General features: G+C 42.0%; 2 protein-coding genes, 1 long non-coding RNA gene and 1 other non-coding gene across 5 annotated transcripts in view; 3 read left to right on the forward strand and 1 right to left on the reverse strand.

Moving 5' to 3' along the window:
• The window catches only part of LOC117958429 (plexin domain-containing protein 1-like), a 14,369-nt gene extending 10,026 nt beyond the window's left edge, over window positions 1–4,343 (forward strand). For both annotated transcript variants that reach the window (XM_034894823.1, XM_034894822.1), the window contains 11 exons: window positions 1,468–1,537; window positions 1,653–1,775; window positions 1,852–1,970; window positions 2,061–2,160; window positions 2,259–2,354; window positions 2,476–2,557; window positions 3,221–3,281; window positions 3,370–3,490; window positions 3,610–3,645; window positions 3,724–3,881; window positions 4,017–4,343. In XM_034894823.1, coding sequence (XP_034750714.1) covers window positions 1,468–1,537; window positions 1,653–1,775; window positions 1,852–1,970; window positions 2,061–2,160; window positions 2,259–2,354; window positions 2,476–2,557; window positions 3,221–3,281; window positions 3,370–3,490; window positions 3,610–3,645; window positions 3,724–3,881; window positions 4,017–4,130 — 1,080 coding nt within the window. In that variant the 3' untranslated portion in view covers window positions 4,131–4,343. The remainder of the gene's footprint in view (window positions 1–1,467; window positions 1,538–1,652; window positions 1,776–1,851; window positions 1,971–2,060; window positions 2,161–2,258; window positions 2,355–2,475; window positions 2,558–3,220; window positions 3,282–3,369; window positions 3,491–3,609; window positions 3,646–3,723; window positions 3,882–4,016) is intronic.
• Window positions 906–977, forward strand: trnac-gca. Its single transcript has one exon. It is a non-coding gene; the product is annotated as a tRNA-Cys (tRNA).
• Window positions 4,344–4,995: 652 nt separating the features above from the next.
• Window positions 4,996–26,818, forward strand: part of lasp1 (LIM and SH3 protein 1) — a 23,438-nt gene continuing 1,615 nt past the window's right edge. The window contains exons 1-5 of the mRNA XM_034894867.1: window positions 4,996–5,332; window positions 13,162–13,256; window positions 18,469–18,553; window positions 23,707–23,814; window positions 26,655–26,730. Coding sequence (XP_034750758.1) covers window positions 5,264–5,332; window positions 13,162–13,256; window positions 18,469–18,553; window positions 23,707–23,814; window positions 26,655–26,730 — 433 coding nt within the window. The 5' untranslated portion in view covers window positions 4,996–5,263. The remainder of the gene's footprint in view (window positions 5,333–13,161; window positions 13,257–18,468; window positions 18,554–23,706; window positions 23,815–26,654; window positions 26,731–26,818) is intronic.
• The window catches only part of LOC117958463, an 18,796-nt gene continuing 7,761 nt past the window's right edge, over window positions 15,784–26,818 (reverse strand). Inside the window, exons 2-3 of the long non-coding RNA XR_004659723.1 lie at window positions 16,247–16,251; window positions 15,784–15,793 (exon numbers count right to left, since the gene is read on the reverse strand). This is a non-coding gene — a long non-coding RNA (uncharacterized LOC117958463). The remainder of the gene's footprint in view (window positions 15,794–16,246; window positions 16,252–26,818) is intronic.

Below are 26,818 nucleotides of genomic sequence, written 5' to 3' on the forward strand. Positions count from 1 at the left end.
GCTCCGTGGTAGAGCATTTGACTGCAGATCAAGAGGTCCCTAGTTCAACTCTGGGTGCCCCCTATATTGTAAGGACATGCTGTATCCTCAGCACTGTAAAGTTTACAAGTCTTCAAGCAGCTTCAGATTCTACATTTGTGAAAGAGAAAATCCTGAAGGTGTTCCCTGCCATTTTATGTGAGGATGTAGTTCAGTCTGAAACATATGGTAACATGGCTAGGGGAGCTAAGGGACCAGGAAATGCCAAGAGTTACAGGCCTGCCAGAGGCAGTAACACCGTTCCAGTTTTGACCTCTATTGTCCAAAACCTGGCACCTGGGTTATACACATCTCACTTTCATATGGAAAGATGTGGTGGATCAGGTACAGGAAAGTGGAAAGAAAGTACTATGGCTTTATATAAACAGCCAGTCCAGGTTGGAGAAACAACAATTCTCACATCAGATTATAAATTGTTTAAGCTAAGAAGAAAATGGTGCTTGCAGTTTGGGAAATAAAAAGACATTTGTTTTTAGGATAATGTTATACAGCTAAAGCTTCAGTTGAGGGTTATCATTTTCATGAATGGTTACAGCTAGAACAGTTTTCCAATTTGCTCTGTTGATCTTGAGACTGATAATGTGGATTTTAAAAGTGAATCATGATGTTTTGGATCTCAGTTATTTAGCAGAATATCTGTTTTGAGAAGTACACACCCGGTTACCTCAATGACCCGCTCCTACACAGCCAAGTTTTGTCTATGTTTTAACTAGATCATTACAATGTAGTTACATCAGACTGCATGCTGAGGAAAATGTTAATCCTGGATTGGCTGCTTAGGAGTCTGAGGCAGAGCCTGTTAGTGTACATGAGTGCCTGTCCCTGTACAAACAATATGTCATGATAAGAACAACTTATTTGAGCACGGGGGTATAGCTCAGTGGTAGAGCATTTGACTGCAGATCAAGAGGTCCCCGGTTCAAATCCGAGTGCCCCCTCTTTTCAGTAAAAACTGGACATTCATACAGTCTGACAGTTGTAACCATTGACATTTAATCATGTTTAACTGAGTTATAAGTCTGAAGATTTCAGTCCGGGTTCATTTAGCAACTGTGTCTATTAGTGGTGTGGTATTGATCTGAAATGGCTGTAGGCTAGTTGATATGATTTACATAGTACAGACGATAACACTGGATTGCTCCCTGTAAAGGACATACAGTTCTGTTCTGAACATACACGAGGCGGAGTAACTAAATGAGTGAGAGTGGTGTTTTACAATAAAATAAAATGACCTTTCAATAAGAGAAATCCAACAAAACAGCTTTTACCAGACAATTAAGCCTTTTGCAGCCGCTTTATTCGACAGAATAAAAATGTAGTCATTCTCCCCGCTTTAGGAGCTGATCAGGATGCTTAGTAGTGTAGAATAGCAACTTAAACATAACCTCAATTTCTATTTCTCTCTGTCTGTTTCTATCTACTCTGCAGAGGGTTGCCCTGTCGTTTGACTTTCCTTTTTATGGACATTACTTAAGGCAGATTACCATAGCAACTGGAGGTACTTTTTGATTTTATAACAGATGTTTAAGTGACCTTTCCTGCTTTAGGTTTAGAATGCAAATCCTACTACTCAATGCCTTACACATACAGTATTTCCACCTTGCCATTTTCAGGGTTCATCTTCACAGGGGACAATACTCACCGTATGCTGACCACAACACAGTACATCGCCCCTCTAATGGCTAATTTTGACCCCAGCTACTCCAAAGAATCTACTGTGCAATACCTGGATAATGGTAAGATGGCACCTGATATTTGAACACTATTGTCTGATCCCTTGTCAGACTCCTGTTTGACATTTACTGTGTTCAGGTGAGGCGTTTGTGGTCCAGTGGGAGCGGGTCAGACTCCCAGGAAAAGAGTCAGGAGGAGCCTTTACGTTTCAGACTGCACTTTACAAAACAGGAACCATCACGTTCAGCTACCGAGATGTGAGACACACCTCTGCTCTGTGCTTTAATTGAGTTATCCTCCTTACTGCTGCACGCATAAGTGATTCCTCCTTTTGTCGTTTTTTTCAGATACCTCTGTCATTAGATGTGATGGGTTCGGCTGAGCATCCAGTAAAGGTCGGTGTGTCTGATGCCTTCATGGTCACGCCACCTTCTCCTCAATCACAAGGTTAGCAATAATGTTTATGCCACCAAAAGACATAATCAGCCTTCAGAGTGTCTTGTGAAACCCTTCAGGTATTTAACCCTGTGATATTTGTAACAAAGATGCCCAGTGGCGGACGATTTATGAGTACCATCGGGTTGAAATAGACACTACAAAGGTCACCAGCTACTCTGCTGTTGAGTTAACTCCACTGCCTAGTAAGTGATCCATCTCTATCATCAATAACAGATTAGTTTCATTGCTCAATACGTTCGACTGCATCAACACTCAAACACTCAAAACTTCAGTTTTCTTGCTTGTCTCTTTTTTTCTGTTCAGCCTGCCTGCAGCATGACAGCTGTGAGCTCTGCATGTCATCCAACCAAACATCTGGTTGCAGCTGGTGCAATGTACTCCAGAGGTGAGTTGGACGTTCTTATTGCAGTTTTGAAAGGTGAATAGAGCAAAAAGGAGAGTAACCAATTGACACCATCATGAAGCTTCACCCGTTGATTACAAACGTCAAGGAAATTCTTTTTGGAAATGTTTGTGAAATGCAAATGAGGTAGTATGTAATTAAAATTGTACTAATGTGTATACTTTCCCAGAACACAGATCTGAATATTAATAAAGCCAAGTTCAAAATTATTGTTTCATTTTGTTGACATTCCCAACGTTTTAACAGAGAGAATTTCAGATATCTCTTTTTAACACTTCCTAAGTCAAACAAAGAAGAATAAAAGTATAAAACTAGAGTTTTATTGTTTATTCTGGAGATTTCTGGACATGTGAGAACAATTTTAAGAAAACGGCCTTTGAAGATATGTATTTCAAAACTCTGTGCATTCTTATTGAAAGCCACTGTTTGCAAACACAATATTTAATGATATCATGAGCATCCTGTTATCTTACCCTTAGGAGAAATATACAGTCACAAATTGATTTAGTATTGTATTTTATGTTTTCTTTCCACTAGTCTGAAAAAAGATAAAATAACCCAAAATCTAAAAATTGACGAGTGCATAAAATAATACCGCCTTCAGTGTCTGGCCTTTCAATCTTATACTAATATTGTGTGTTTTAGGTGTTCAGATGGCATGGATAGACACAGACAGGAATGGTTGGACTACGCCTGTTCAGAAGAGGTAATGCTGAACATCAAGAATGAATATCTGCTTATTTCCCCTTTTTCAGACTCATGCATGTATTATATTGTATTATTGTATATGGCAGAGCAAAAATGCAACCTGTGAGGATTACTCCAGAGTCGAGAGCTCCACTGGTTCTTCCATCACACCAGAGCTCGAGGAAGTGACCTCACTGACTCCTCGGCAACAAGGCTGTGATGGTGACGGTGAGACTGAGCTCATTTTTGTGTCAGTACAATAGATACATTGCAGTATAAGGTATGCAGTATTTCACCACATTTTTTTGCACGCTTAATAAAAATGACTGCTTTCTGTCTTTTTTCAGATAAGACCAAACATCCTATATTTAAGACTGGCAATGGTGAGTTCATACTTTTAAGAGACATTATAGTTAAGCTTTCTGAAGGGATATATTTATGGAACTTCATCTTTAATACAGATGTGAGGTCAGATTCTTCAACCAAGAGTGATGGGTTGGCTAACACTGGAGTGATAGCCGGGATAGCAGCTGCGCTGGTGTTACTTTTGGCTCTGATACTGGTAGCTCTTTACATCAACTACCATCCTACTGCTGCATCACCACTTTACCTCATCCAGGTGAGCACTGAATGGGGCCTACACCTGTCCTGACAAGAGACAGGTGTGCTTAAATTACACATGTCCATATCCAAAGTCACATCAAATGTAATTTTCTGTGCTTGTTTACATAATTTACTTATATTTTATTTTTAGCGACGCAACAACTACTGGCCATCCTTAAAGTTTCAGAAGCAACAACCTGGTTACACAGAAGTGGAAGGAGAAGGTCATGAAAAAGACAGCATTGTTGAAGCTGGGCCATGTTGAAGAGATGGATGGAAATGTGGATAAATGTTCGCATTGAACTGAAATATTCAAATATCTAAATTTGTCCAAAGCCAGCTCAACTTTTACATTCAGTTCATGACTCCCTTGTAAAAAAAGGTGAAATTGTTGCAACAGTTTGTGTAGATTATAGCTAAATGTTATGATATTTATATATATTTTACTAGAAATGTATATCTCTGCTGTCTCCCTTTTCAAAAAACTGTAATGTGACTGCACATGCATGCCACAAGGTTGACAAATAAAAAATGAAATGAAACAAAAACTGTGCTTTTTTAAATCATACAAATACATATCTGATTCTTGTAAGATCCACTTTTTGTTTTTAAAAGAACATAATAAGTAGCCTATTCCAGCTTGCAAGGCTTTTGTGTTTTTATGTCAGATTCAGCAGTACTGAATGTTGTACATAATACGGGTGAAAGTCCCCAAAAGAAAATGTTATGTGGGCTGAATGTATGGGGATACAGTACAACTCATTGGTCAGCAGGTGTCATCCGAACCAAATGTATAATATGTACGTCAAGTAGGACATGATGCAGTAACGTGGCAGATGTGTAAAAATTAAATTTGAGAATACTGGGTTGATAAAAAACCCAAAACCTGCAACAATAAAGATGATCGCATGAGTTAGCTGTGCGTGCACAGATGGGACGAGGACATGTTGCATGCACAAGGGTCGACCTGGATGTCTTTACAGATACACAAAACTGGGACTGTGATGCAATCCACGAGTACTTACGTCTTAGTTAAATATAATGTATAGGTGTTTTAGTTCCTCTAAAATAATAATCAAATGTTTCTTTTGCAAGTAAAAATTGGACCCTCCCACGCGCCTCTTTCCTTCTCGGATACGCGCAGTCGAGGGAGGGAGAGAGGGGGGAAGCGGGAGCGTGCTTTCCGTGTCTGGTTAGTGGACTGACAGCCAGCTGTGCGGCTACAACGACAACAACAACCTCTTGGATTTGCTACATACATCTAGATTAGTGTTGGTCTGCTACGGATCATAATCGTACACTATAGCTAGTTTTTGAAGTGTGGACTCGGCAGCACAAAGCAAAACCAGTACCATCGGCGGTTTCCGTGCTAACTAGCTAGAAGAGCATTCCTCCAACATGAATCCGTTGTGTGGCAGATGCAATCTAGTCGTTTACCCCACGGAAAAAGTGAATTGTCTGGACAAGGTAAGACATTGTCTGACTTTGTATTCTTCTGTTACAATTACTCCTACTACACATTTCTCCCTTTGTACCCTGCCTGCACTTAATTTTGCTCTCCTAAAATGACACCTTTCACATATTTTTGTGAATGAATTGAACACCCCAACAGGACAGGTATTTGGTTAGCCAAGCGAGCTAACAGCTAGCTTAACGTCTGAAAGGCGATGGTACAAGAGCGGGGGACCTGAAACGAATGCACATCTTATTGTGTGACTAATGGACTACTTTTAAGCAACAAGAATTTGTCATTTGTCATTATCAAGACAATGACTCAAGGCAACGATATTGATTCACCCTCAAACAGCGCCTCAGTGCTTGCGACGGTCTGGTTTGGGCCTGGCTGTCACAACTGCTTTGAAGACAACTGATTGATACCGTTAGCTAACGTCTCTTAACCTTTTCTTTTTCTCGAATTGTGTAGTCGAGGGGTTTAACTTACAAATACTCCACTAAATAGGACTTTTGAAAATAATATAGTTCCATACGCAAGCTTTTGGTGGGCCGCGTGGACTGATTTTTGACATCTTTGTGTCCAATTCACCGGTTAATCTCAGCCAGGGACCTTCAGTGGAGTCGCCTCGATTAGTTTCTAGAGTTAATCAAAGCCTAATCTCAGCCAAGGTGCTAATCGTGTCAATTTTACCCGTAGTGACTCTGTTCAGGTCACCAATCCACATGTGAGAAACAATTTGGGTTAACATTGATACGTCACATTTAGCTCCTGTCACCTCTTTAGCTATAAGAAGGTAATCATGTGTTGATTGTTGCATTTAGGTCCAATTGTATGCTGCTGCACTCAGTTAAACTGTGGCATTGCAACAAGATACATGTAACGCAATCAGCTCATTAGGTGGGTGGGGTCTGCTACGTTTGGCATATGAATAGCAATGTTTACGTATTTCTACCAAAGCAGGGCTTGGGGCAGGTAGATAATATGTCTAATAGACGTCTGAATGGCTATTGTAAACCAATCCCTGTTGAGACGTGTTTATCTGTTGGGGTTGACTGACAAGGAAGGTGGGGAGGGAGCACACAAAGCACATTATCTAAAGTACCATCAGCTCTTGATTGGATGCGTTATTGCTCTTTGCAAGGATGTGTTCTTGAATGCACCATGACTGATGTTTTTCCAAAGTGCTCTGAACTGAAATGGATTTATCTCTGAACCCCTCTTAATACATGAGCAATCCAACCCTTAAAAATACGAGTCATGTTAGCAGGCTGCTATTGATGAGAACCAAATTTCCACGACTACAGCCTGAATGGGCAACGGTATCTGGCCTAAAGCAGAGTGCATTCCAGCAGACAGACACTCCCATAAAACGTGCTCTGTCAGAGGCCTGCTGTGCCGTCTCCCTGCTCTGAACCGAGCACAGGAGAGTAGCCTGCCGTCTGTCTTTGCTGCCATTCCGCATCAGTGCTCACCTCTTCAGCCACACCAAAACAACCTCCCCTTCGCCTACTCCATGACACACACACACACACACACACACTGCCTTTCTTGTTTGTTTTAAGCAGCCGAGGCCACGTTGGCTTTGGATTTTTTTTTCCTGTGCTAGGCTAGCTCAGGTAAGGGCAGGGGAGTCTAGTTTTCTGCCACTTCTTCTATTTGTGTTCTCAGCCACCGATGAATACCTTTTACCTGACAGTCTTCTTCTATGGTATTCCTCTGTGGTGTAGAGAGAGAGACTGAGCCACAGAGTCTTGTCTGTCTCTACGCTGCATTCCAGTATAGCAGGGCTGGGCCCAGCAGAGGGAGGGGGAAGTCGAAGCACATGTAAAGACAGGAAGTGGATTTTGGTTGAGGCGCTTGTTTGTAACGGGTTTGTCTTGTTATGTGGTTTCCCCTCAGTACTTAAATATTTGCTGATTGTAAGGACTTTAGATCTGCTTATTTGGGTCAAGTATGAGGCTCATATCTATCAGGTTATCTTTTTGTAACTGTTGAAATGGCCGTTAGCCAATAAGGCTTGCAACAAGGAAGTGATACACTAGTGCCCTATATGTAAACCTAACCAGTCAAAGCTTAATGTGCAATGACTGGAGGAGTGAAATGATTTGTACATGTGTCACTTTAAGATTAACAGCCATTTCCAGCACCCAGGAAGTGTGTGTTTTCAAGATAAATGGAGAGATCTGCAGTGTGAGTAGATAAAGCTCATCTCTCACTGAAACACTGTGTCTGTGTACTTAATTATCTCTACGAGCTGTCTGCATATGGTATGTCTGTTCCTACCAGCAGGTAAAGATTTATTCATATTTAACGGTGGAACCAGTTCCCCAGTAGTAAATCAGCTACTATTTCAGTGCACATAGTAAAAAGTCTATAAATAATAAGAGAAACTGACGTGTTCTGAAAGCTCATCCTTTAATAAGTAATTCTGAAGCACAAACATTGCTACCGGCTCTTGAATATATGTTTTGGCTCTCAACTATGTTAGCAATGTCAAAACATCTTGATAAGTGTTTATGCACAATATTGGCGTGTTTCTTCTGAGGCCCTTATGCTTGCTTCACACAGCTTTTATGCAACAAATGATCTCCCACATGGCACCAGGTATCATGGATAAGACACAGCATGGCAGTAAAGGCTTTTATAATGTAGACAGACATAACAAATACACCAGTGTTTCAATTATTCTGCTGAATTGCTTTTGATCCCTGATTTTATACTCTATAATCAATTTCAGGAAGGATTCTCATCACAACTTGTACATAAACTTTAAAAGAGTTTGTTTAGTATTGTTTTAGTTGGTTGGACGGCAAAAAAAAGAGTTTACGACACAAAGTGGTTCACATGATCTTAAATGTGAGACAGTTGGCATTGCCAAAAGTGTGTGTAGTAATCAGATTTCATACACCATTTGCTTCACACACTGATGTATCTGCTACGTACTGTAGTTCTGTACTCCAGCTTTAACAGTTCCGACCGACTTGGGTCCATTTGAATGATTTAGCTAACACACTGGTGGCTGTGTTATTTGGCTTTAGTGTGGGGTTTCTGGTTAAGATGTGAGCCGCAATTGTACTGCTGCCTCTCAATCCCAGGAAATAGCTGGAAAAGAGGGTTAAAGGTCAGACGAGTGCAGTATGCAAGTTGTACAGCTCTGTATAGTCTTTACTGAATGAAGGAGCTTACATCATGCTTAGTCATGTGAAATCAAAATCTAAAAAAAATGGATTTATAACACTGTGCTACATGTAATCACTCTGTTCCTTACTGTTTATATTTCAGTGTTTTTGCAAATATAGTGTGAACACATTTCCTCTGAATCTAGGTTTAGAGGAATTTGTCTACCTCTTTGCCTATATTTAGCCAGATTATTCTGAGAGCTGATTCATGTTGCCCAAATGCCACAAGTGGTGAGGAATCTGGTCAGCCATCAGTAGTCACCTCCCTTTGATGAGTCACAATCACACAAACACACATTACAGTCAAAATCACTTGAGGTGTTGACTCCTCAGCGAGCAGCCAGGTACTTCTCCTTTTGTGAGTTTTATCAGAAAAAGGAACTGGTTCACACATGCTGTTTGCTCTCCCAATCTATGACAGCTTTATTTTTACCAGCACAAAAAATGTGACCTGAGTTGCTCTGGCTTAAAATAAAATGTATAGAAAGTAAGGCAGAGAGACACTTTGTTTTTATATAAGCGCCATACAACATAATGTAAAGGGAATTTATACAGATGATTTATGACATGGCAGAAGTGCTTTGTCTTTTAACCTTTTGCTATACTCATATCCTTATCTAATGGGTATATTTTTTTCTATATCTTTTATGCTGTGAGTTAATATGTTTTTATTACCAGTATGGGGCGGCAGGATGTGTATGTTACTAAATGCACATTACAATCTGGGGTGGTTTGGAAAGTGTGTTAAGTGAGTGCAAACTCTACTCTAGCTTAGTGTGTCTGTTCACATCACTGTCTGTCTGCTGGCCAGCAACAAAGCTCTTGGCCTGGATCAAAATAAAAGGTATCAGGTAAGCTAATAATTAACCAGCATGCTTTAATGAGTTGGTTTCGTGGATTAGCAGCAGCCAGATGTGGGTACTTTGTCTTCAGGCATGTACTGCCTTATGCAAGTATAATCTTATAAACAGAGTAAGCTGCTGTAATGCCCCATATGTGTGTATATATGGTGGTGGTTTTAATTTATTTAGCTACTGAAATAAGCATCTGAGTCAAAGAGCCATCACAGCGTTTTTCAAGCTATAAGCCTAATCAGCTTCTACAATCATAAATCATAGTGGTTAAGGCCGAAGTGAATTGCTACTGATTTGACCAAAAGTTATTTCACCAGGCTCCCTGGGGATGTCTGTCAGCGCTATAATGCGCTCAATTCCTCTGATGCTTAATTTGGTGATTATCAGAAGACTGGATTGTGAAAACCCACTTAACACTGTCTATAGATTAGGTCAACCCCCCCCCCCCCAAATCTAAAAAAACAATACTTTCAGAGATTCTCATCTAATCAGTATAAAAAATAACACCAACCAAGTCCTGGTAAATTTCCCTGCTCTTTGAGTCACCTGGTAGGTCCTCAACCAATGTTTCCAACCAGTGTTTCAATCAGGTGACAATGGTTTGGTAAATGTTTTTTTTTGGTTGGTGGACCAAACGAAGTGAGAAATCTGCCCTGTTTAGATTACACACTAATATTAATTTAGAAAATGGTTGGATGTTACAGCCGGCCCACAACATGTTAATTCCTAAAAACAGTCACAATTGTCTCCTATTAGTCTCTAGGTGGTCAAACTCTCACTAAGTGTGTGTGGGGGGGGTGTGTGATTGTGTGTGTTGAGTTTGTATACATGGTGTCTGAAATTGTGTGGGCATCCCAGATAGCTGCAGGGTTTTTGTCCTGGCCAACTCGTATTTTTTGGTTCTCACTGCGATGGAACAGCCAGGCTGACTGAGCCATATAACCTACATACAATGCTCCACACATGCACACACGCAGTTAAGTCTCACACACACGAGTACACATGTGCCCTTGAGCTGGGCTGATGCAGGGAGACAGTGCCGGTTATTTTAATTATTGTTTTTACGGGTGTTTTATTTCTAGGGCTCCGTCTCTGCATTGTCCTCATTTTCCAGTTGACTGCCAGATCTTGCCTCAAAGAGTAAGGAGCCAGGTTTTCCTGGACAAGGGCTGGATGGCCTCTCAAACACACATTTGGCATGTTTCTCACCCCCACATCTCTTTGTTTTCCCCCTTTTCGTCCTAATCGTAGACCAAGTAAATTCCGACCAGATACTGTATATTGAGATGGTGTCTAGGTTAAGATGAGATGGGCGGTGGTGTAGGCGTGGCATTAGACTGCACCTCAAATGTATCTCCAGTAACCACTTGTGATTCCATTTCACTTCCCTCCACATTAGATTTTTTTTTTATCTGTGAGAAACGATGACTAATACCGAGCATAAAAAAACGCGCGTTCAGCCATACAACTGGAGAAGATGTCTGCAGCGGCTAAATGATTACTGAATAAAACTTACCAGGGAGTCCTTTTTATTTTGTCAGTGATGTGTTTACATTTTAATAGTCACTGAAAATGTCGACACATGCTGCCCTGACCTCCTCCACATGTGGCCTGAGTGCATTTTAGCTGTCCAATTGTTGTTGCTTCATCCAAGACGCAGGTTAGCTTGAGGTGTCTCTGTTCACCTCCGATGTTATTAATGTGAAGGTGACAAGGGTTGTTCTCGTAGAAAATTAGTTAGCAAGTTGGGCTAAGCTCGGGAATAGTTGCTAACAGTAGATTTCAGCAGGCTTGTTCTCTGGAATAGACCCAAGGATAATATTTATTCAGGAAAACAAGAGTGTCAAAGTCCATTTTCAGCAGTTATGCTCACCTTTCTCCTAACCGCATTTGCATGTACATTTCTTTATTAGCTGTTTTAGCATATCCCTGGTTTATTAATGTCACAGATATGGGGGTCTGAGTCTTTGGAGAATAGCATACTGGGCTGCTGCACTACAGGTAGATGAACCGGACGGGTTGCATGCAAAAATGGCAGCCACTACAGCGGCAAACCAGCTGAAGCTAGAGGAAATGGAATCTCCCAGCACTGTGCTTTTGTTTTTAAAGGGATTTGCTAATGCAGTGGCCAGAACAAAGGAGAAGGCTCACAGTGGAAAAGAGTAACACTATGTGTACATCTGCAACTCCCTCAGGCCCGTTTGGGTTGTAGTGGGATAAAGAGTTTGCATTTGGAGGCTTGGCCCAGTGGGTTTGGCTCTGGATCACAGCTCCGCTGAACAGAGCCCGGGCTCGGCCTCCACTTTAAGTCTCCTCTTTTCTGTCTTAGTCAATATTGCTGGCTCACAGCTACAAACACCCATGTCAAACACACACATACACTTGCCTCTTGTGACCGCATACCACCCTGGGTGGTCCGGTACATCCAGACAGAACAGACAAGGCTGCTCTTAAAACCAGCCTGGAGCCATATTCTTGTTTGATAATGGAAGGAAGTGAAATGCCCATTGTGCTTTGTGTTTGGTCATGTTTCCATACATAGCGCTGCCGTTATTGTGTGCAGCTTTTACAGTCCGTAAATGTCAACATCCTGGTGTTTTATTGCTATCTGTTTATCAGTGCTCTTACACATGCTATATTATATCAAACTGTATCTCTGTCTTATCCCGAGCAGACCGCGTGGACTCAAACTTGCATTGTGCATGTGTTTGTGAGTCTAACGTTGAGAAAGTGATGTGCGGTTTTTCCCTCTGTTTTGAATCGTCTCTTGCCCTGTTTGTTTGGAAGATCAGTTAGTTTTGTATCCGGCCAATTGGTGTAGAAAGTGATGTGGGAGAAAGAATGAGCGGGATGACAGAGCACCCCAGGGCCATGTTAATAAGGACTCCCTCTTTCTTTTCCAACTGTTCTTTCTTTCTCTCTGTGTGTCTTTGCACTCTTTTCTCCCTTCCCTTGACGATAGCGGGAGCAGCCAGACCATTTCTCACTCTCTGGCGTTTTCTCTCTCTTGCCCACCCCTCCCTTCCTCTTGCTCTCTCTCCAGCTCCTTCCTTTCATGTTTCCTCCCTCCTTCCAGTTTTCTCCAATCCTCCCTCCCTCGATCCCTCTTTGAACCCTCAGGCCGCAGATCTGCCCAGTGCCAGAAGAGAAAAGGAAAGGAGGCGAGAGGGCGGGTGGGTGAGAGAAAGGGTGCTGAGGGAGATAGAGGCATGGCCTCTTATGAAGATGGATAGAGGAGCTAGAGAAACATGCAGGCGTGCAGAGATGAGCAGACAGACAGAAAGAAAGTCAAAAGGTAGTTTTCAGACCATAGACAGTCTCTGCAGCCTCACCCACTAAAAACAACCTCCGTTGTTGTATATTTAGAAAATATAATCGGATTGTAATAAAGGTGTGAACGTGGACCGCACCAGATTAGATGGCAAAAACAGATACATGCTTGTCAACCATATTTCCTTCGTTGCTGTTCACACCAGTTCAGCTAGCCCAATGTACTACTTTTAAATAGAAACCCTACATTTTGCTAGCAAAAAGGGACATTTGCTTTCTTCTGTTCAGTGCCAGCATACACAAACCACTGCGTTTCCACTTTGCTTCACTTTTTCTCACACAATCTTAACAGTCATTATTCTTTCTGTCCGTCTCCAGCTCTTGTCCTTGTGAAACCTCAAGGGCAAAGAAAGAAGTTCTGGCCTCACTCATTCAATTAGTTTTTTGGTGTGGGTGGTTTTGGATCCACAATCCAGGTGAAACAAATGTCTGCCTTCTCAACTCATCATGCCTTCTCTCTCTCTTTGTTTCTGACAGTACTGGCATAAAGGATGCTTCAGCTGCGAGGTCTGCAAAATGACTCTAAACATGAAGAATTACAAAGGCTTTGAGAAGAGACCATACTGCAATGCGTAAGTTGTCCCTAAGTCATCATATTGTGTGTATCAATGAGCACGCCTCATGTTATCGTCCTGTATCCCAAAGACACTGACAGCAGTGTTAAATCTGTCCACAGATGGAAATAGGGTTCGCCAAATGTGTGTGTACGTAATCATGTTGCAATCCAACTGAGGCCCCTCTCTCCCTCCTCTGCTGTTTATCAGTGACTATTGCAGCTCCCCCCTCAGAGAAAAGGCCTATATGTGGTGTGGGAAAGTGCCTTCCTCCCCCCTCCTCCTCCTCCTCAGTGGGGAAGGCGGGGAGGGTATGAACAAAGGAAATTCCTAAAGTTCCTCTACAGTGACACAGGCGAACACTGAAAACTAGCATGTCCAATCACGCCTCAGCACATACTCACACACTAATGGCTCATCAAGAATCCATGGAATGCCCCCCTGTCATTACTTCTAATGATTTTCTTTCTTTATTTTCAATATTAGTTAGGCTAGCTTGTGGTCAGCTGTTTTCTATAGGATTTGGCTTCCTTTATGATTAAAATCAGGAAGAAGTTATTTGTGGTAAGTCTAATGTAAAATAAAATGGTGCTGTAAGGAACATATATAATGTCTTGTCCATACTGTATGTCTGAACCTATATGTCTTTTTTCTCTGTCAGTGTCAGTCTTGCTGTCTTCATCCAAATTTGGCTGCTAGAGTGTGTTGTCTGTGTTTATTAGCCACAAACAGACATTTAATTGTCCCTCTTTGGAAATTACAGGTGTTTGTGGCTAACTGACAACAAGCATGGACAGCGTGTGACTGATTTGAACACTTCAAATATCTGTGTCCTAAAATCTCCCTGTGACCCTGTCCCTACTGCCAATCTTTGACATCTGGTTTATATATTAGGAATGTTTTCAAATTTAAAAAAGGGTCATCAAGTTAGATATAGAAATATAGTAGTGTTATTGCGTGAGAATGTTTACTGATGATGATAATAAGGAATATCATTGTGGTTAGCATTATTTAGGATAGTTATTCACCTCAGGGTGGCAACCTACTGTGTATGAGTGCTGACCATTGTATGTATGCGTGTATGTACAGTATGTATGTACAGGCGTATATCTCGGTACGTGTGTGCATGCATATGCGAACACACTGTATGTATGCATGTATGTAGAAAGTTATATGGGTAAGTTCATATGTTCTTTAGGTTTTTTGTATAATTTATTTTACACTTCTTGCCTTGTAAATTTGTTTCCTTGACAACATGTTTGTTACTCTTAAATTGTGAGAAGAGGTAGGGCTGATATAATCTGAAGCTTCAGACCCAACCCTTTGGTTACGATGGCCAATAAATAAATGAATTCATTCATTCATTCATTCAAGGTGTTAAGTCCCTACAACAGGTGTCATCCTATTATCATCAGCTTTGTTTCAACAGACTGAAGCGGCTTCTTCTTTTCCTTTTCCTTCCTCCGATGTTACGTCTGCTACCCGCGCCAGCAGCAGCGAGGCCCTTCGGAGCCTGTTTATTATGCCTCTTTCCGTTTGTTTAAAACGAGTCTTGTTCGAGTAAACATCATCAGTGGAAGAGCCTCCCACTTCAGGAAAGGAATTCAGGCTATGTTCTCTGTCATTATTCTGTGGGATAACTACTTTATCATTACTCCTCTATACTTGTCCTTGGTAATTGATATAGGCGTTGTTTGTTTTCACTGTATTCCCACCCACCTTTTCCCTGACAGTCCCATCCCTGATTAGATGCTCTAGTCACATGGGGACTGTGGGAGATTGAGGACAGTGGATAAAATTCTTCATTTCCCCAGGAGACTTGGGGGACATTGGTGGGACGCGGCCTTAGTGACTGACAGATGAAGTGCAGATTGATATGCCTTTAAATCTAAAGCTAAAGGCTCATTGCAGCCCCTGCTTGATTGTCTAAATGACATTTAAAAGATGGATGAGCCTAAACTTCCTCAACCACAACAGAGATAAAACCGAGATTATAGTGTTTGGACATCACAATCTGGTTAATGCCGGCAGCCTAGACCCAAAAGCTCCTAATATTGCACCATTGTAAAGAGTCTCGTTGTCTTTGAATTTGACCAGCAGATTTCTGTTGTCAGGTCTAGCTTCTTTTCAGCTGAGAAATATAGCCAAGGACTATTGTAATTCTTTGTATATGGGTTTAGACCGGTTATCTTTTCAATGCCTGCAGCTAGTCCAAAACGCTGCTGCCCGCCTCCTGACAGGAAAGAAGAAGCGGGACCACATTACACCATGTTGCTCTCCCACCACTGGCTACCTGTTAGCTACAGGTTCAATTTTAAAATCTTACTGTTAACTTTAAAATCTATCCAACGATTGGCGCCGCATTAACCCCTTCATGCTCACACTCCTGCGAGAGTGTTGAGATCAGCCAATCCGCTCCTCCTGGATGTGGCAATAACCAGGTTCATAACCAGAGGTGATGGAGCCTTTGTTGTAGCCGCCCCTAACTTGTGGAACAGTTTACCATGTTGTATTATATCATGTTTGTTTGGATTTTACATGTTGATGAAATGTTCCTGCTGAATGATGCATTACAACCTTTCCAGGTCTCACAGGGTCAAGCCGGCCACATCTCCTGGTTCCACTATGCAAACAGGCCTCTCCTCCTGCACAGTAGGCAGTTTGTGAGTGTGTGTGTGTGTGTGATTACACATGCGTGGCCACCTCACTCCCCCGCCCCAGCAGTACCTCTTCCCCACTCTATTTTGATCACCCCCTATTTTAGCGTTCACTGTGCTAACTGAGTTTGTGCATGTTCTTCACTTCTGTCTGCGACTTATTACCTTGTTATATAACCTGACAGCTAGATGAGTGCTCTTGTGACTCACTCACAGCTTCAAACAGCCATGAAAGTGTCAGCATGGTTACACACATACAGACGCATATTACAAGATCCCACTGAGTCATTAAGCTTACATTTTTAACCCTGCTGTGTGTTTGTGTAGTTATTGACCCTTAAGTGCAAGGACAGTTTCTAAAGCCGCGTTAAAGATGACAGGAACGATGACACAGTTGCGGGTTGCGAGGGTGTGTGGCTGGAACACACGAGCAGGGGTTTTTAGAGACACAGTTGCTTTGTGAGAGGAAGTGTGTTCCACCACAAACAAGACACGCCCAACTCCAGAGAAAAATGAACATATTATTAATCAGCAAGCTTTGATGAAGGGACAGTTCCCCAAAAAGAGAGAGAGAGATACACCACTGGGAAATAAAGGGGTATGATATATGGCAGCCAATTAGTGAGTTTTGCTGAATCTAAACCCATTTAGATTTTTTTTGCGATTGCGTCCATACAGATACGCTTTTGTCAGATGCAACTACATATAGCATACGTATATTCTAAACTGCCAGTCAGCATTGATTAGATTTACAGCAATAAAGGATGACTTCCTGAGACTCAAATGACTTTTATTAATGAATGTACATTGAGAGCATTAGGAAATAGTCCTCAAACACTACAAATAAACCATCAGTGTCACAAAATGTTAGCAATGTACCCTTGTTTCAGCCCGACTCGGTCTCTTTATTTAAAATGTAAAAGTTATGTAGGTTTGGGCTTCGCAGTGGCAGGGCGCACTTGTATGTAACAAACAAATGAAAAAGAAAGAGTGGTGTGTCAGCGTAGGAAACACCCTTTTCATTATTTCTGTGATTAGATTGCTCACAGCAATAAAAGACCAGCTTCATTAGCATTGTATGATCAGTTTGTTTGCAGCCTGCCCGGCCATGTAGCAAGCCGCTCCATCTGCCTGTTACACCTGCATGTTGCTGATGACTTCCTCTTCTAGGAAAATGAGTGCTAGCAGTTGTAAAAGCCTAGTGTTTGAGCCTACACAGACGTGCATTTGTTTGTATGAATGAAAGCAGGGATCAAGTGCCTGTGTTGTGTCTCACAGAGCTTCGATGGCTGCTTCGTTGCTACTACTCCAACTACATTCGTGTTCCGCTCCCTACTCTCTGAAATTATTTTTAGGCTTCCTTTTATAGTGGCTCCTTTTTCTTTTTTTAAGAATGCTTTTACATGCCAACCACAATCCTTATGCATGTATGAAGTTCTTTTTACATTCCATAATCACATCAGGACAATGGCAATTCACTTTGTTTCTCATGTTGTCAAGGAAACGGTAACCATATTGCCTAAATGAGTTACCCAGAGGCACAGATAGTGGTTGGAGATTTTTGAGGTCACCCAGCACCTTGGGGCAGGCTGGGAACTGCAGTCCATATGAGCTGTTAGAGAAGCTGTGAGGGCTCTTCCTCTTCTACTGGATGAAAGCCATGCGTTTTTGCTGCCTAGGATCACAATGAACTGGCAGACACCATTATTTGTTGACCTGGAGGCTACATGTGCACAGAAGCCTCCGGTGTATAAAAACACTGACTTATGCCTTGCAGGCACTAACGATAGTCAGTGCTTTATGTAGTCAATAAGTAAGCGTGTGCTCTGAATCGCTTTTGGAAGGATACTTGTGTGCTGCTTGACTGCGTGTTTCTGCTCTCTCTCTCTCTGTGTGTTTGTGTGTGTGTGTGTGTGTGGGTTACATTTGTTTCAGGCTGAGCATTTTCTCCTGAGCAGTAGGAGGTTGGATGGTGGTGGGTTGGTCACGGTCAAGAAAATTCTCTGAATCTTATTCAGAAAGAGAGACTCGCCTTCACGCTCTGCTGAAACGGACTGCCCATGACATCATTCACACTCGCCCACTGTCTCTTTGACCCTGTTGCTGTGTCTGTTGCGTGCTGTGTCTCTTCCTGTTATCCCCCATAGAGCTTCCCCCATGTGTGTATGTGCATATGTTTGTGCCTGTGTTTTGTAAGCATGGTGTGCTTTTTCCACACCTGCTATGGCTCCCCTCCAAAACTCTGCAACCTTCAGGCTCTCATTCCCCCGCACAGCCCCTGCTTGCACTTCCTCTTTTTCAGACTACCTTGGCTACTACTGACAGAGCATTGTGTGTTATACTGACATGCTTTTTGTCTACAGGGGCTCCTAACTCAACCTCAGGACAACCTTGAATAAGAAATGCCCTCACTGTGGGGCCACAGGCTGCACACTGCTTGAGTCGGGCAGTTTTTTCTCTTAGAGTCGAGGCTTGAGCATCAAAGTTGGGAGCATGAGTAGCAGCTGACATCTGCCTGTGTGTGTTTACTGTATACTGATATTCTTTTGCTGTTTTGTGTGTTTATGTTTTAGACACTACCCTAAGACAACATTCACCTGTGTGACTGACACTCCAGAGAACAACCGCCTCAAACAGCAGAGCAAGATGCAGAGCCAGGTAACTCTCTCTCTGTCTCTCTCTCTCTCTCTCTCTCTCGAACCCTAAAAAATTGAACTGCGAGTAAGTACTTTCACAAAGCCTCATTCACGTTTGTACTTTCAAGATAATCATGCGGTAACAGCTTGAAGACAGACCTGAGAAGTCGAGCATGAAATTGATTCACAATGGACAAGTACGAGATTTCAAGAGAGGGTTTGGAGGTCCACACTCATGTAATAGCATGATAAAAAAAGATGTTATGGTGACAAAAAAAAAAGTTTTGTAAAGAAAAAATAAATCTTTGCTCTCCGTGCACAGTTTTAGTGCAACACAGCCTCAGAGATGAGCAATCCGAACACAAGTTGTTGGATCATGTTGTCCATCATCAATGGTTCAGTTACTGAGGCTTTGAAACCCAGTCCAGTGTGGAGGAATAAGCAGCTCTCCCTACTATCGGTTCAGTCTTTTTAATGTCAAATCCAACAGAAATACGCAAGGCTACTAGCACCCCTTAAATTATATTAAATAGTTATGGACTTTGGAAATATCAAATAGGATGTTGCTTAAATCTGGTTTGCCACACTTTCCATTTCCTTTTATCGGCAGTTGAAGAGAGAGCTTGTTACGTAAGAAAGCATTGCAGCATAAATGTCCTTAACTCTAGTTATAAGCCCATTTACCTTTTTTTTTGTATAGACAAACTGGCAAAAGTCTAGAGAAAGCCCTGACTTTCAGTCCTAAGTGTGAGGTTCAGCTCGGCCTGAGAATTATTCTGAAGAAATATTATGATTTCAGTTGTACCTATTTGAACCTATTTGTGGGAGCTGATTTTCTTTGCAATGGTCCAAATATTATTATTTTGCTGGGGAAAAAGTAGATTCCACAGAATATGGGCTTGGTCCTCCATTAGACTGTCTGTGACTGATTGGTTAGATTTAAAGTGGAAGTATGGAGTATTGTTTTTGACATCAAAACTCAAATAAGACAACTATTCTGTGATAATCCTGGTGGAACCAGTACTTGTACAGCCCTCTTGTTTCACTCAGCTGACAGCATTAGTGTTAATCTGTCTGGCTTTCATTGTTACACTTTTTTCATGATGGTTGCAAACTGGATTATAGCCTAATAAATCTTATTCATGGTATGCCATGTTTGCTGTGGCCCAGTACAGATGCACTGTACCTTCCTCTGCATTGTTGTTGCTGTACATTTATTTTTTATTTTTGCAAAGCCAACTAAGTGTACTGATCATAGAGCTCCTAAATTATCTATGCACCTATTCTGTATATATCTGTTCAGTAGCCCCCAGTCTTAGGTCCCAAGTCAGAGTTTTTTTTACCACATGAAACCCTACTATGGCTTTTCTTCCAGAAGCAAAAATAGCCAAGGCCCAAATTTATTCTTAGATATAAAAAACCCTCATTAGACCAAAATATCCTTCTGAACTGGGTCATGTGTTATCGCCTTGATGAAGATGGCTCTGATAGAGAGTCAGATTTGTACTCACAAATGGACATGGAATGTCTGCTGTTACAGAAAGCATAACAAATTGCAAGTAAAATGTTAAATATGGTGGCATCAGTCAGTCGTCAACTCTGAAGGCTGTCATGTGAGGTTTCACTTCTCTATAACATGCAAGGATGTCTGGGCCATGTACCTATCAAATGATCAGTAGAACATCCCCTTTTTAAATGCAGTCATTTTGAGCCTCATGAATCACAAAAAACCTCTGCAAGTTTCTGGAGGGTCGGATATATGTATCTGAATGGTGGATTAAGGATTTAGAAGGAAAAGCTGAAGGAGAGGCTTGTTTTCTCAGCATGTTGTAGAGGCGAGTGCTTATCAAAGAAAGCACATCCCTCGTCTTATCCGGTGTCAGTGTCAAACACTACTATGGATGAGACTGGGGTGTGTGTATGTAAGGGTTGTTGTGGATTATTGGGGTGGGTCAGTGGTCTTGTAGGGGAGGGGGATGACTGAGGGATTGAGGGACAGATGGTGTTTTTCTACATGAATTGTATATCCTAACATACACCTAGAGACAGACATTATAATAATGGTTCATCATCGTCGCGAGCCTAAGAATGTGGTTATTAATAAACAAAAAATGTTTGTGTGTGAAGGATTTCTGTAATCATTAACAAAGGATTTGAAGATTCTTTCGCTACTCTATAGCATGTGATCATAGTGAAGAGGAAACTATGATTTCATGAAATAGCCAAAGCTTTTAACAGTAGATTGGTGGAAAAATGATTTATGATCAATACGTTCCCTTCAAAAAGAGGATACTGGTGAGTCCTCTCCTGACAAGGGCTGCCCAAATATGCTCTGGGTACAGAAAACTGAAGAAAAAATAGCTGATTGTGCTGCATGTAAACCACACTACCAGAAAGAAAAGGTTGTTTTTTAAGAACGTCCTGTTATCCTGAATATTGAAGCTTCTGTGGTATTTTATGAGATAATTGTATTTTTTCCTCTTCACTTGTCTTTGATTTTAAAATAAATGCCGATAGATAATTAAAAAAGTTTTAAAAAAAAGAATTATAATGCCCATTAGTCACACACATGTGCGCGTGTAGTTTGTTTACTTGATATGAAATAAGCCTCTTGTACTATGATGCTTGTGTGCGACAGTATTAATGTTCTGTACTCTTTGTGAGTGCATCTGTGTCGCGTAAGGAACTTAAAGATGTTTGTGGAAAACTGTGGCCATCTAACCCTCTCCAACACCGCCGCTGCGTTGCTACGGGAACACTATTGCTATGGTAGCAGGGTAGAAGTTTGTCACACCTCGTTACAATACTTTGCGGGGCGAAACAGAAAGAAACAAGACGCAGAGAGAGCGATATAAAGGAACTGGAGAGAACCAATTGAGGAGAGGGAGAGCAATGCGGCGCACATTAGCAAGTGGCAGGGAAAAAAGGAAGAGACAGGAAGGCACCAGCACACAGAGAGAGAGAGAGAGGGCGGAGTGCATGGTGAAAGAGGAAGAGATAAAAGTAAATCCCAAAAGGAAGGAAAGCTAAAGGAATGCAAATAGAAGCAGAGAGAGATTATAATGAGGAAGAGCTCCAGCTCTGTGGGACGACTCTTGTGTGTTGCTGTTGAGGCAGTAAAATATGAATGAATGAAAAAGGAGAGCAGAGAGAAGGCAGTTTGGGTGGGGGAAGAAAGCAGAGACATGATTGGAGGAGAAGAAGCTTTTGCATAGGCTAGACCTCCAAAAGACAAAGGAGATGGACTGTGAAATAAAAATAGGGGGAGGATCATATGTCGACTGATGGGAATGCAGGACAAAGATGGGTTGAGGCCACATTAATGTTCCTCATGACTTAACCTCGCCATGGGTTGACGGCACATATGGATGTATCTCACACACACACATTAAGTGTGAGCCACAGCCGTGGCATGTCATCACAAGGGGTTGGGAGATGAGAGGAGGATTGGTCAGCACTCTGTTCAGCAGTGTCAGACATTATGTGGACGTCAGGGTGTGGTGGCGGAGCTTTGTTTCCTGGTCTGTTTTTGGTGGAGTGCAGGAAAGTGGTGCAGTCACCATGGAGGGAGGAGTAAGGGTTGGGTTGATGTGGGAAGGTGGAATTAAGTCATTTGTCATTGTTTAAATGTTATAGCACGTGCCTAGCAGATAAGATGGAAAAGAGCCAGAATGTGTTGTGGTTTCAAAATAAAAGCCCGACTTCCTGTTTCAAGTTTGCAAATTGGTATATGTGGTTGTGGCTCTAAAAACCAGAGACCAGGGCAACTGGGTAGCTCACCTGGTAGAGTGTGCATCCATGTAAAGAAGCTTAATCCTTGAAGTAGCGGCCGCGGGTTCAACTCTGACCTGCGGCCCTTTGCTGCATGTCATTCTCTCTCTCTCTCTCTCTCTCTCTCTCTCTCTCTCTCTCTCTCTCTCTCTCTCTCTCTCTCTCTCCTTTTGAAGTTAAAATGTCCTGTCAGAAATAAATGCCCCAAAAATAATCTTTAAATACGCATTGTAATTTCTGATATTTATCGGATGCAGCATGGGCTGGACACTTCCTTCTCTGCCCTTTGGGTCAGGATAGGGTTGGGAGGTTGGAAAACACACTCTCTCACACACACACACACACACACACACACGCACACACACATATGTAGACACAATTTGTCACACACTACTTCTCATTTATGACCATATTTGGTTGTTGCCACATCCTGCATGTAAGGCATTTACTCCCCGCAAACAGGAAGTGAACGTCACCAAAGAAAGACTACTCCATATACGTTGGACCAACCTCACTCCACTTGGACTCCTAGCACACACACAATGCTAATGCTTACTTCAGTCATAGGTTATGTGTACGAAAACTATGATTATTGAAGCAGCAGAACTCAAACCCTTCTGTGTCTATGCTCTTAGTAAAATGGGGATATAGAGTCTCTTATCAGTTGTTTTGGTTTCAAACTTCTGCTTTACAGTGAGAAATGTTACTAGCTCAATACAAAAAATGATTTATAGAAGCACATGCATAATTTAATTTAAGAATGTTGCCAAAAAGGGCGCCTGGATAGCTCTCCGGGTTGAGCGTGCACCCCATGTACTAAGGCTCAGTCCTTAATGCAGTTGTTCCAGGTTCAATTCCAACATTTGTTTTCAAAATTCAAACCTTTATTGCATGTAATACCCCCAGTCTGTCTTCTTTCACATCTTCAGCTGTCCTGCAATATAAAGGCCTAAAATGCCTGTAATAAAGTCAACAGTAAAACCATTTTACCAATATTTTATTAGGCCAAATGTAAGCTCAGGACTGGTCCATTTGTCAAGCCAAGTACCGCTACTTATAAGGTGGCCTTTGTTCCAATACTATAGGTAAAGAGCATAACATTATTGTTGTTATTTTTAAAGAAATAATAAATTCATTTCAAACCAGCAGAAAAATATCAAGACAAATTTGTGTGACTTTTGTTGTGGCTTTAATCTGTATATGTTGAATGAATCTAGGTCAGATCATCTATAAATAATCATTTGCGCTGTATCTGTTGACTTGTCCTTGATGACTCACACAAATGCATTGAAACTAGCGGTGCCTTTTCATTTCAGCCAGAAATGTGGCATAACCGTTATTGTTTGCCTTGCATGGTTTTAACCCCTCGTTTTGTTTCTCACATGAGTCGTGTTTGCTCTACAGGTTCTCTACAGGGAGGATTTTGAGAAGAATAAAGGGAAAGGTTTCAGCGTGGTCGCCGACACGCCAGAGATGCAGAGAATTAAGAAATCGCAGAATCAAATCAGCAATGTAAGTGTCAGCAATACAGTCATCAAGACAATCACCCCTCCCTCCACCTGTATTCTTTTTGCCCTAAATAGAAGAGCTCCTAATTGATTTTTGCAACTTGACAAAGCTTGAACATTTAGAGCTCTTCTGGTGCTGTTCCCCTCCTAAGAGCCTGGTATGAAGCCAGTCTGGTGGGAGTTGATTAGTTCTCTATATCACTTTAATCTTTTTGCCAATAATGAACTCACTGATTTGTTTCGAGGAGGATAACTGGTCTATATTAAAGTACACTTCCTCATAAATTGCAGCTTCAATCAACCTTTAGACAGGTCAAGCTTATCTGGTTCCTAATTAAAAACTTTGCATAATACATAATACTTTTTTAATTCACTAGTAGAAACCACCCGAACTTTGTTTGTTTCGCTTCCTGAGATTATCTGCACCTTTTTCATCTCAGGCCTTGGAGAGCTTCACTCGATCAAGTGTTTTAATAATATTATGCATTTTGTTTTTTTAAGTATCTCCCACTTGGTCACTGACCACGGCATGTGAGCGGGGTGGAGCAGTGACAATTTCCACTTCTCGCTCACAAAGCTTTTTGTTCCCTCCACTCCACCACTCAGAGCCGCTCCAGGTCTCTTCACTCAACACAAATCACTCACTGCCTACTCCAAAAAGAAGAGAAGAGCTGTGTTTGTATTTTATCAGATAAACTGTGCCCGTCCTCCCTCCATTCTGCCAGTGCCCGCCCAGAGATCCTTGCTCACCCAGCGGCAGAAACTCTGCCGGATAACATGCAGTGGTATGGAGGGTGCGCGTACTGCAGAAACACCGGTCGGTTATGCTTCAAACTCATGGTGTGAGAGGTACTGGAGCAGGATTGGAGTGGCAGATAATGCAACGCCGCAACTTTTTTAAAAACTACAATCTGCTCTGCACTCCATCCAAAATTCTCCTGCTCCCTCACGCTGTGCTCACACGCTCTGGCCTGACATCAGTGAATGTCAGGCTTCCTCTGCTAACGCCACTCCTCATTTATAGTAATGGAATTCTCCTCCAATCACTCTCCACATGGCTGATTCTCCTCACTCTCTACTTTTCTCTCCCTCAGCTCCTGTTATCGATTTGCCATTTCTCTGTAAACACTGGACAGCGATGTAGAAAGGCTTGCAGTGTTTACCTTGTTTCCTCAGACTGCTTAAATCAGCTGCGAAGGCCTTTTTTCCCCACGTGAAACCCACTCAAACACAAGGCAAACGGCATTACACATAGCCAGATCTGCACTGGCCTTGCTAATGGCATAATTAGTGTGCAGGATGATGGATAATCACTACTTTCAAGTGGTGAAAGATCTTGCATGTCTAAGATCAAGGACATTTGCCCGGCAGAGAAGGATACACATATATTATGTGTATTTATGGGTGCGCGCACACACAAGCCACATCAGCATAAGAAGTGCGTTATGGCGGGATAGATCCGGGCGCATCCTAAAGTGTTTTGACTCAGAAATGATAAACAAAACATCTGCTTTCAATGAGCGCGTCATTCACAGCTAAACGTAAGGGAACCACTCCAGATGAATTCAACATCTTTTTCTGTTTTTGTTCTCTTCCCTGAGAAAGTAAGAAACAAACCACTTGACGTCAACAAGCCTTTCACTTCTACTTGTCCTGATTTGTCATTCTTGTTATCTGTCTTTGTTTTTTGTTTTTTTTTGCTTTGTCATGACATTTCACTCTTGATTGACTCTCTTCTATTTCCCAGCACCTTCCTCTTGTTGAGCAGCAAAGACTGAGAAGTACACTAGTATTGAGGGGGTGTTTAGTTCAGCAGCAGCCTGGGCACTTCTGTAAATACACACACACACACACACACACACACACACACACACACCATCTGTTTGACCTGCTCCTTCAAAACAAACAATATAATCTCCCTCACACACTCTGACTTAGCATATTGCACTTGAAAACAGTCACTGTGTTCTCTCAGTCCCTCGCTTCACTGTCCTTGCACAAACACTCCGTCATCCCATCCAGTCTATGAACACACTCCTTGCTAACGCCACCGGCACAGTGAGCTCTTTGAGCGCGTCTGTAAGCGAGAACAGAATCAGGGTTGTAAATGTTGGCCGAGGCACTGCGAGTCAGTCTGTTATCTGGGAGATAATAAGGGAGACGGGTTATTTGGTGCAGTCATACAGTAGTCACTCAGTTTCAGTTTCATTGGCGTGGCCCTGTTAAATGTTGTAACACTGAATGCTGCCTTTGTCTCGCTGGCTGGAGAGGTTCTAGGTTGATCATGAGCTCTTTTGAAGCTGAAATTGTAGTGCAGGTGCTTCTTTATGTTAATTAATCACTTAAGGTTAAAAAAAAAAAAAAAAGATCAGAGGAAATTGTTCAGTTGCAACTGAGAGAGTAAGTAATATACACGGTTGAGGTTGCATTTTGCTGTGCTTAGTCATATGACCGCCATTATCCTCCTCCCCCTCTCAGCATTTCCTCTTGAATCTAACTGGCTCATTCTCACCCCACAGCTTCTAGTTGGTTCCCTTTTTTCACTTCACCTGTTCTTCCTTATGTGTCAGCAAGGGTTGCTATGCAACTCTGAGCTCGCACTACTTCCGGCCTGCTGAGATGTCATTTCCTCTCAGCGTCAAGCTGCTTCCCGAGGCTTTGCAAGTAGGGGCGCCCCACCTATGGCCACAAACACAGTGGTGCAGAGCAAGTGGGAGACCTCTGGTGGACAGAAAATGAACTACACACTGACACCTTCCTGGAAAGAGAACCACACCTGTGGATTTGAAGATGCATACAGTTTCCCATCTTTTAATGTGATCTCACATCGTTTGTCTCTTGCAGATTAAGTACCATGAGGATTTTGAGAAGAAGAAGATGGGAGGACCGGGCCCAAATCAGCCAAGCAGCCCCAGTCCAGGTAGTCCTTTTATTTATATACAGTGGGTACGGAAAGTATTCAGACCCCTTTAAATTTTTCACTCTTTGTTTCATTGCAGCCTTTTTCC

Source organism: Etheostoma cragini, chromosome 15, assembly GCF_013103735.1.
Source record: "Etheostoma cragini isolate CJK2018 chromosome 15, CSU_Ecrag_1.0, whole genome shotgun sequence".
NCBI lineage: Eukaryota > Metazoa > Chordata > Actinopteri > Perciformes > Percidae > Etheostoma > Etheostoma cragini.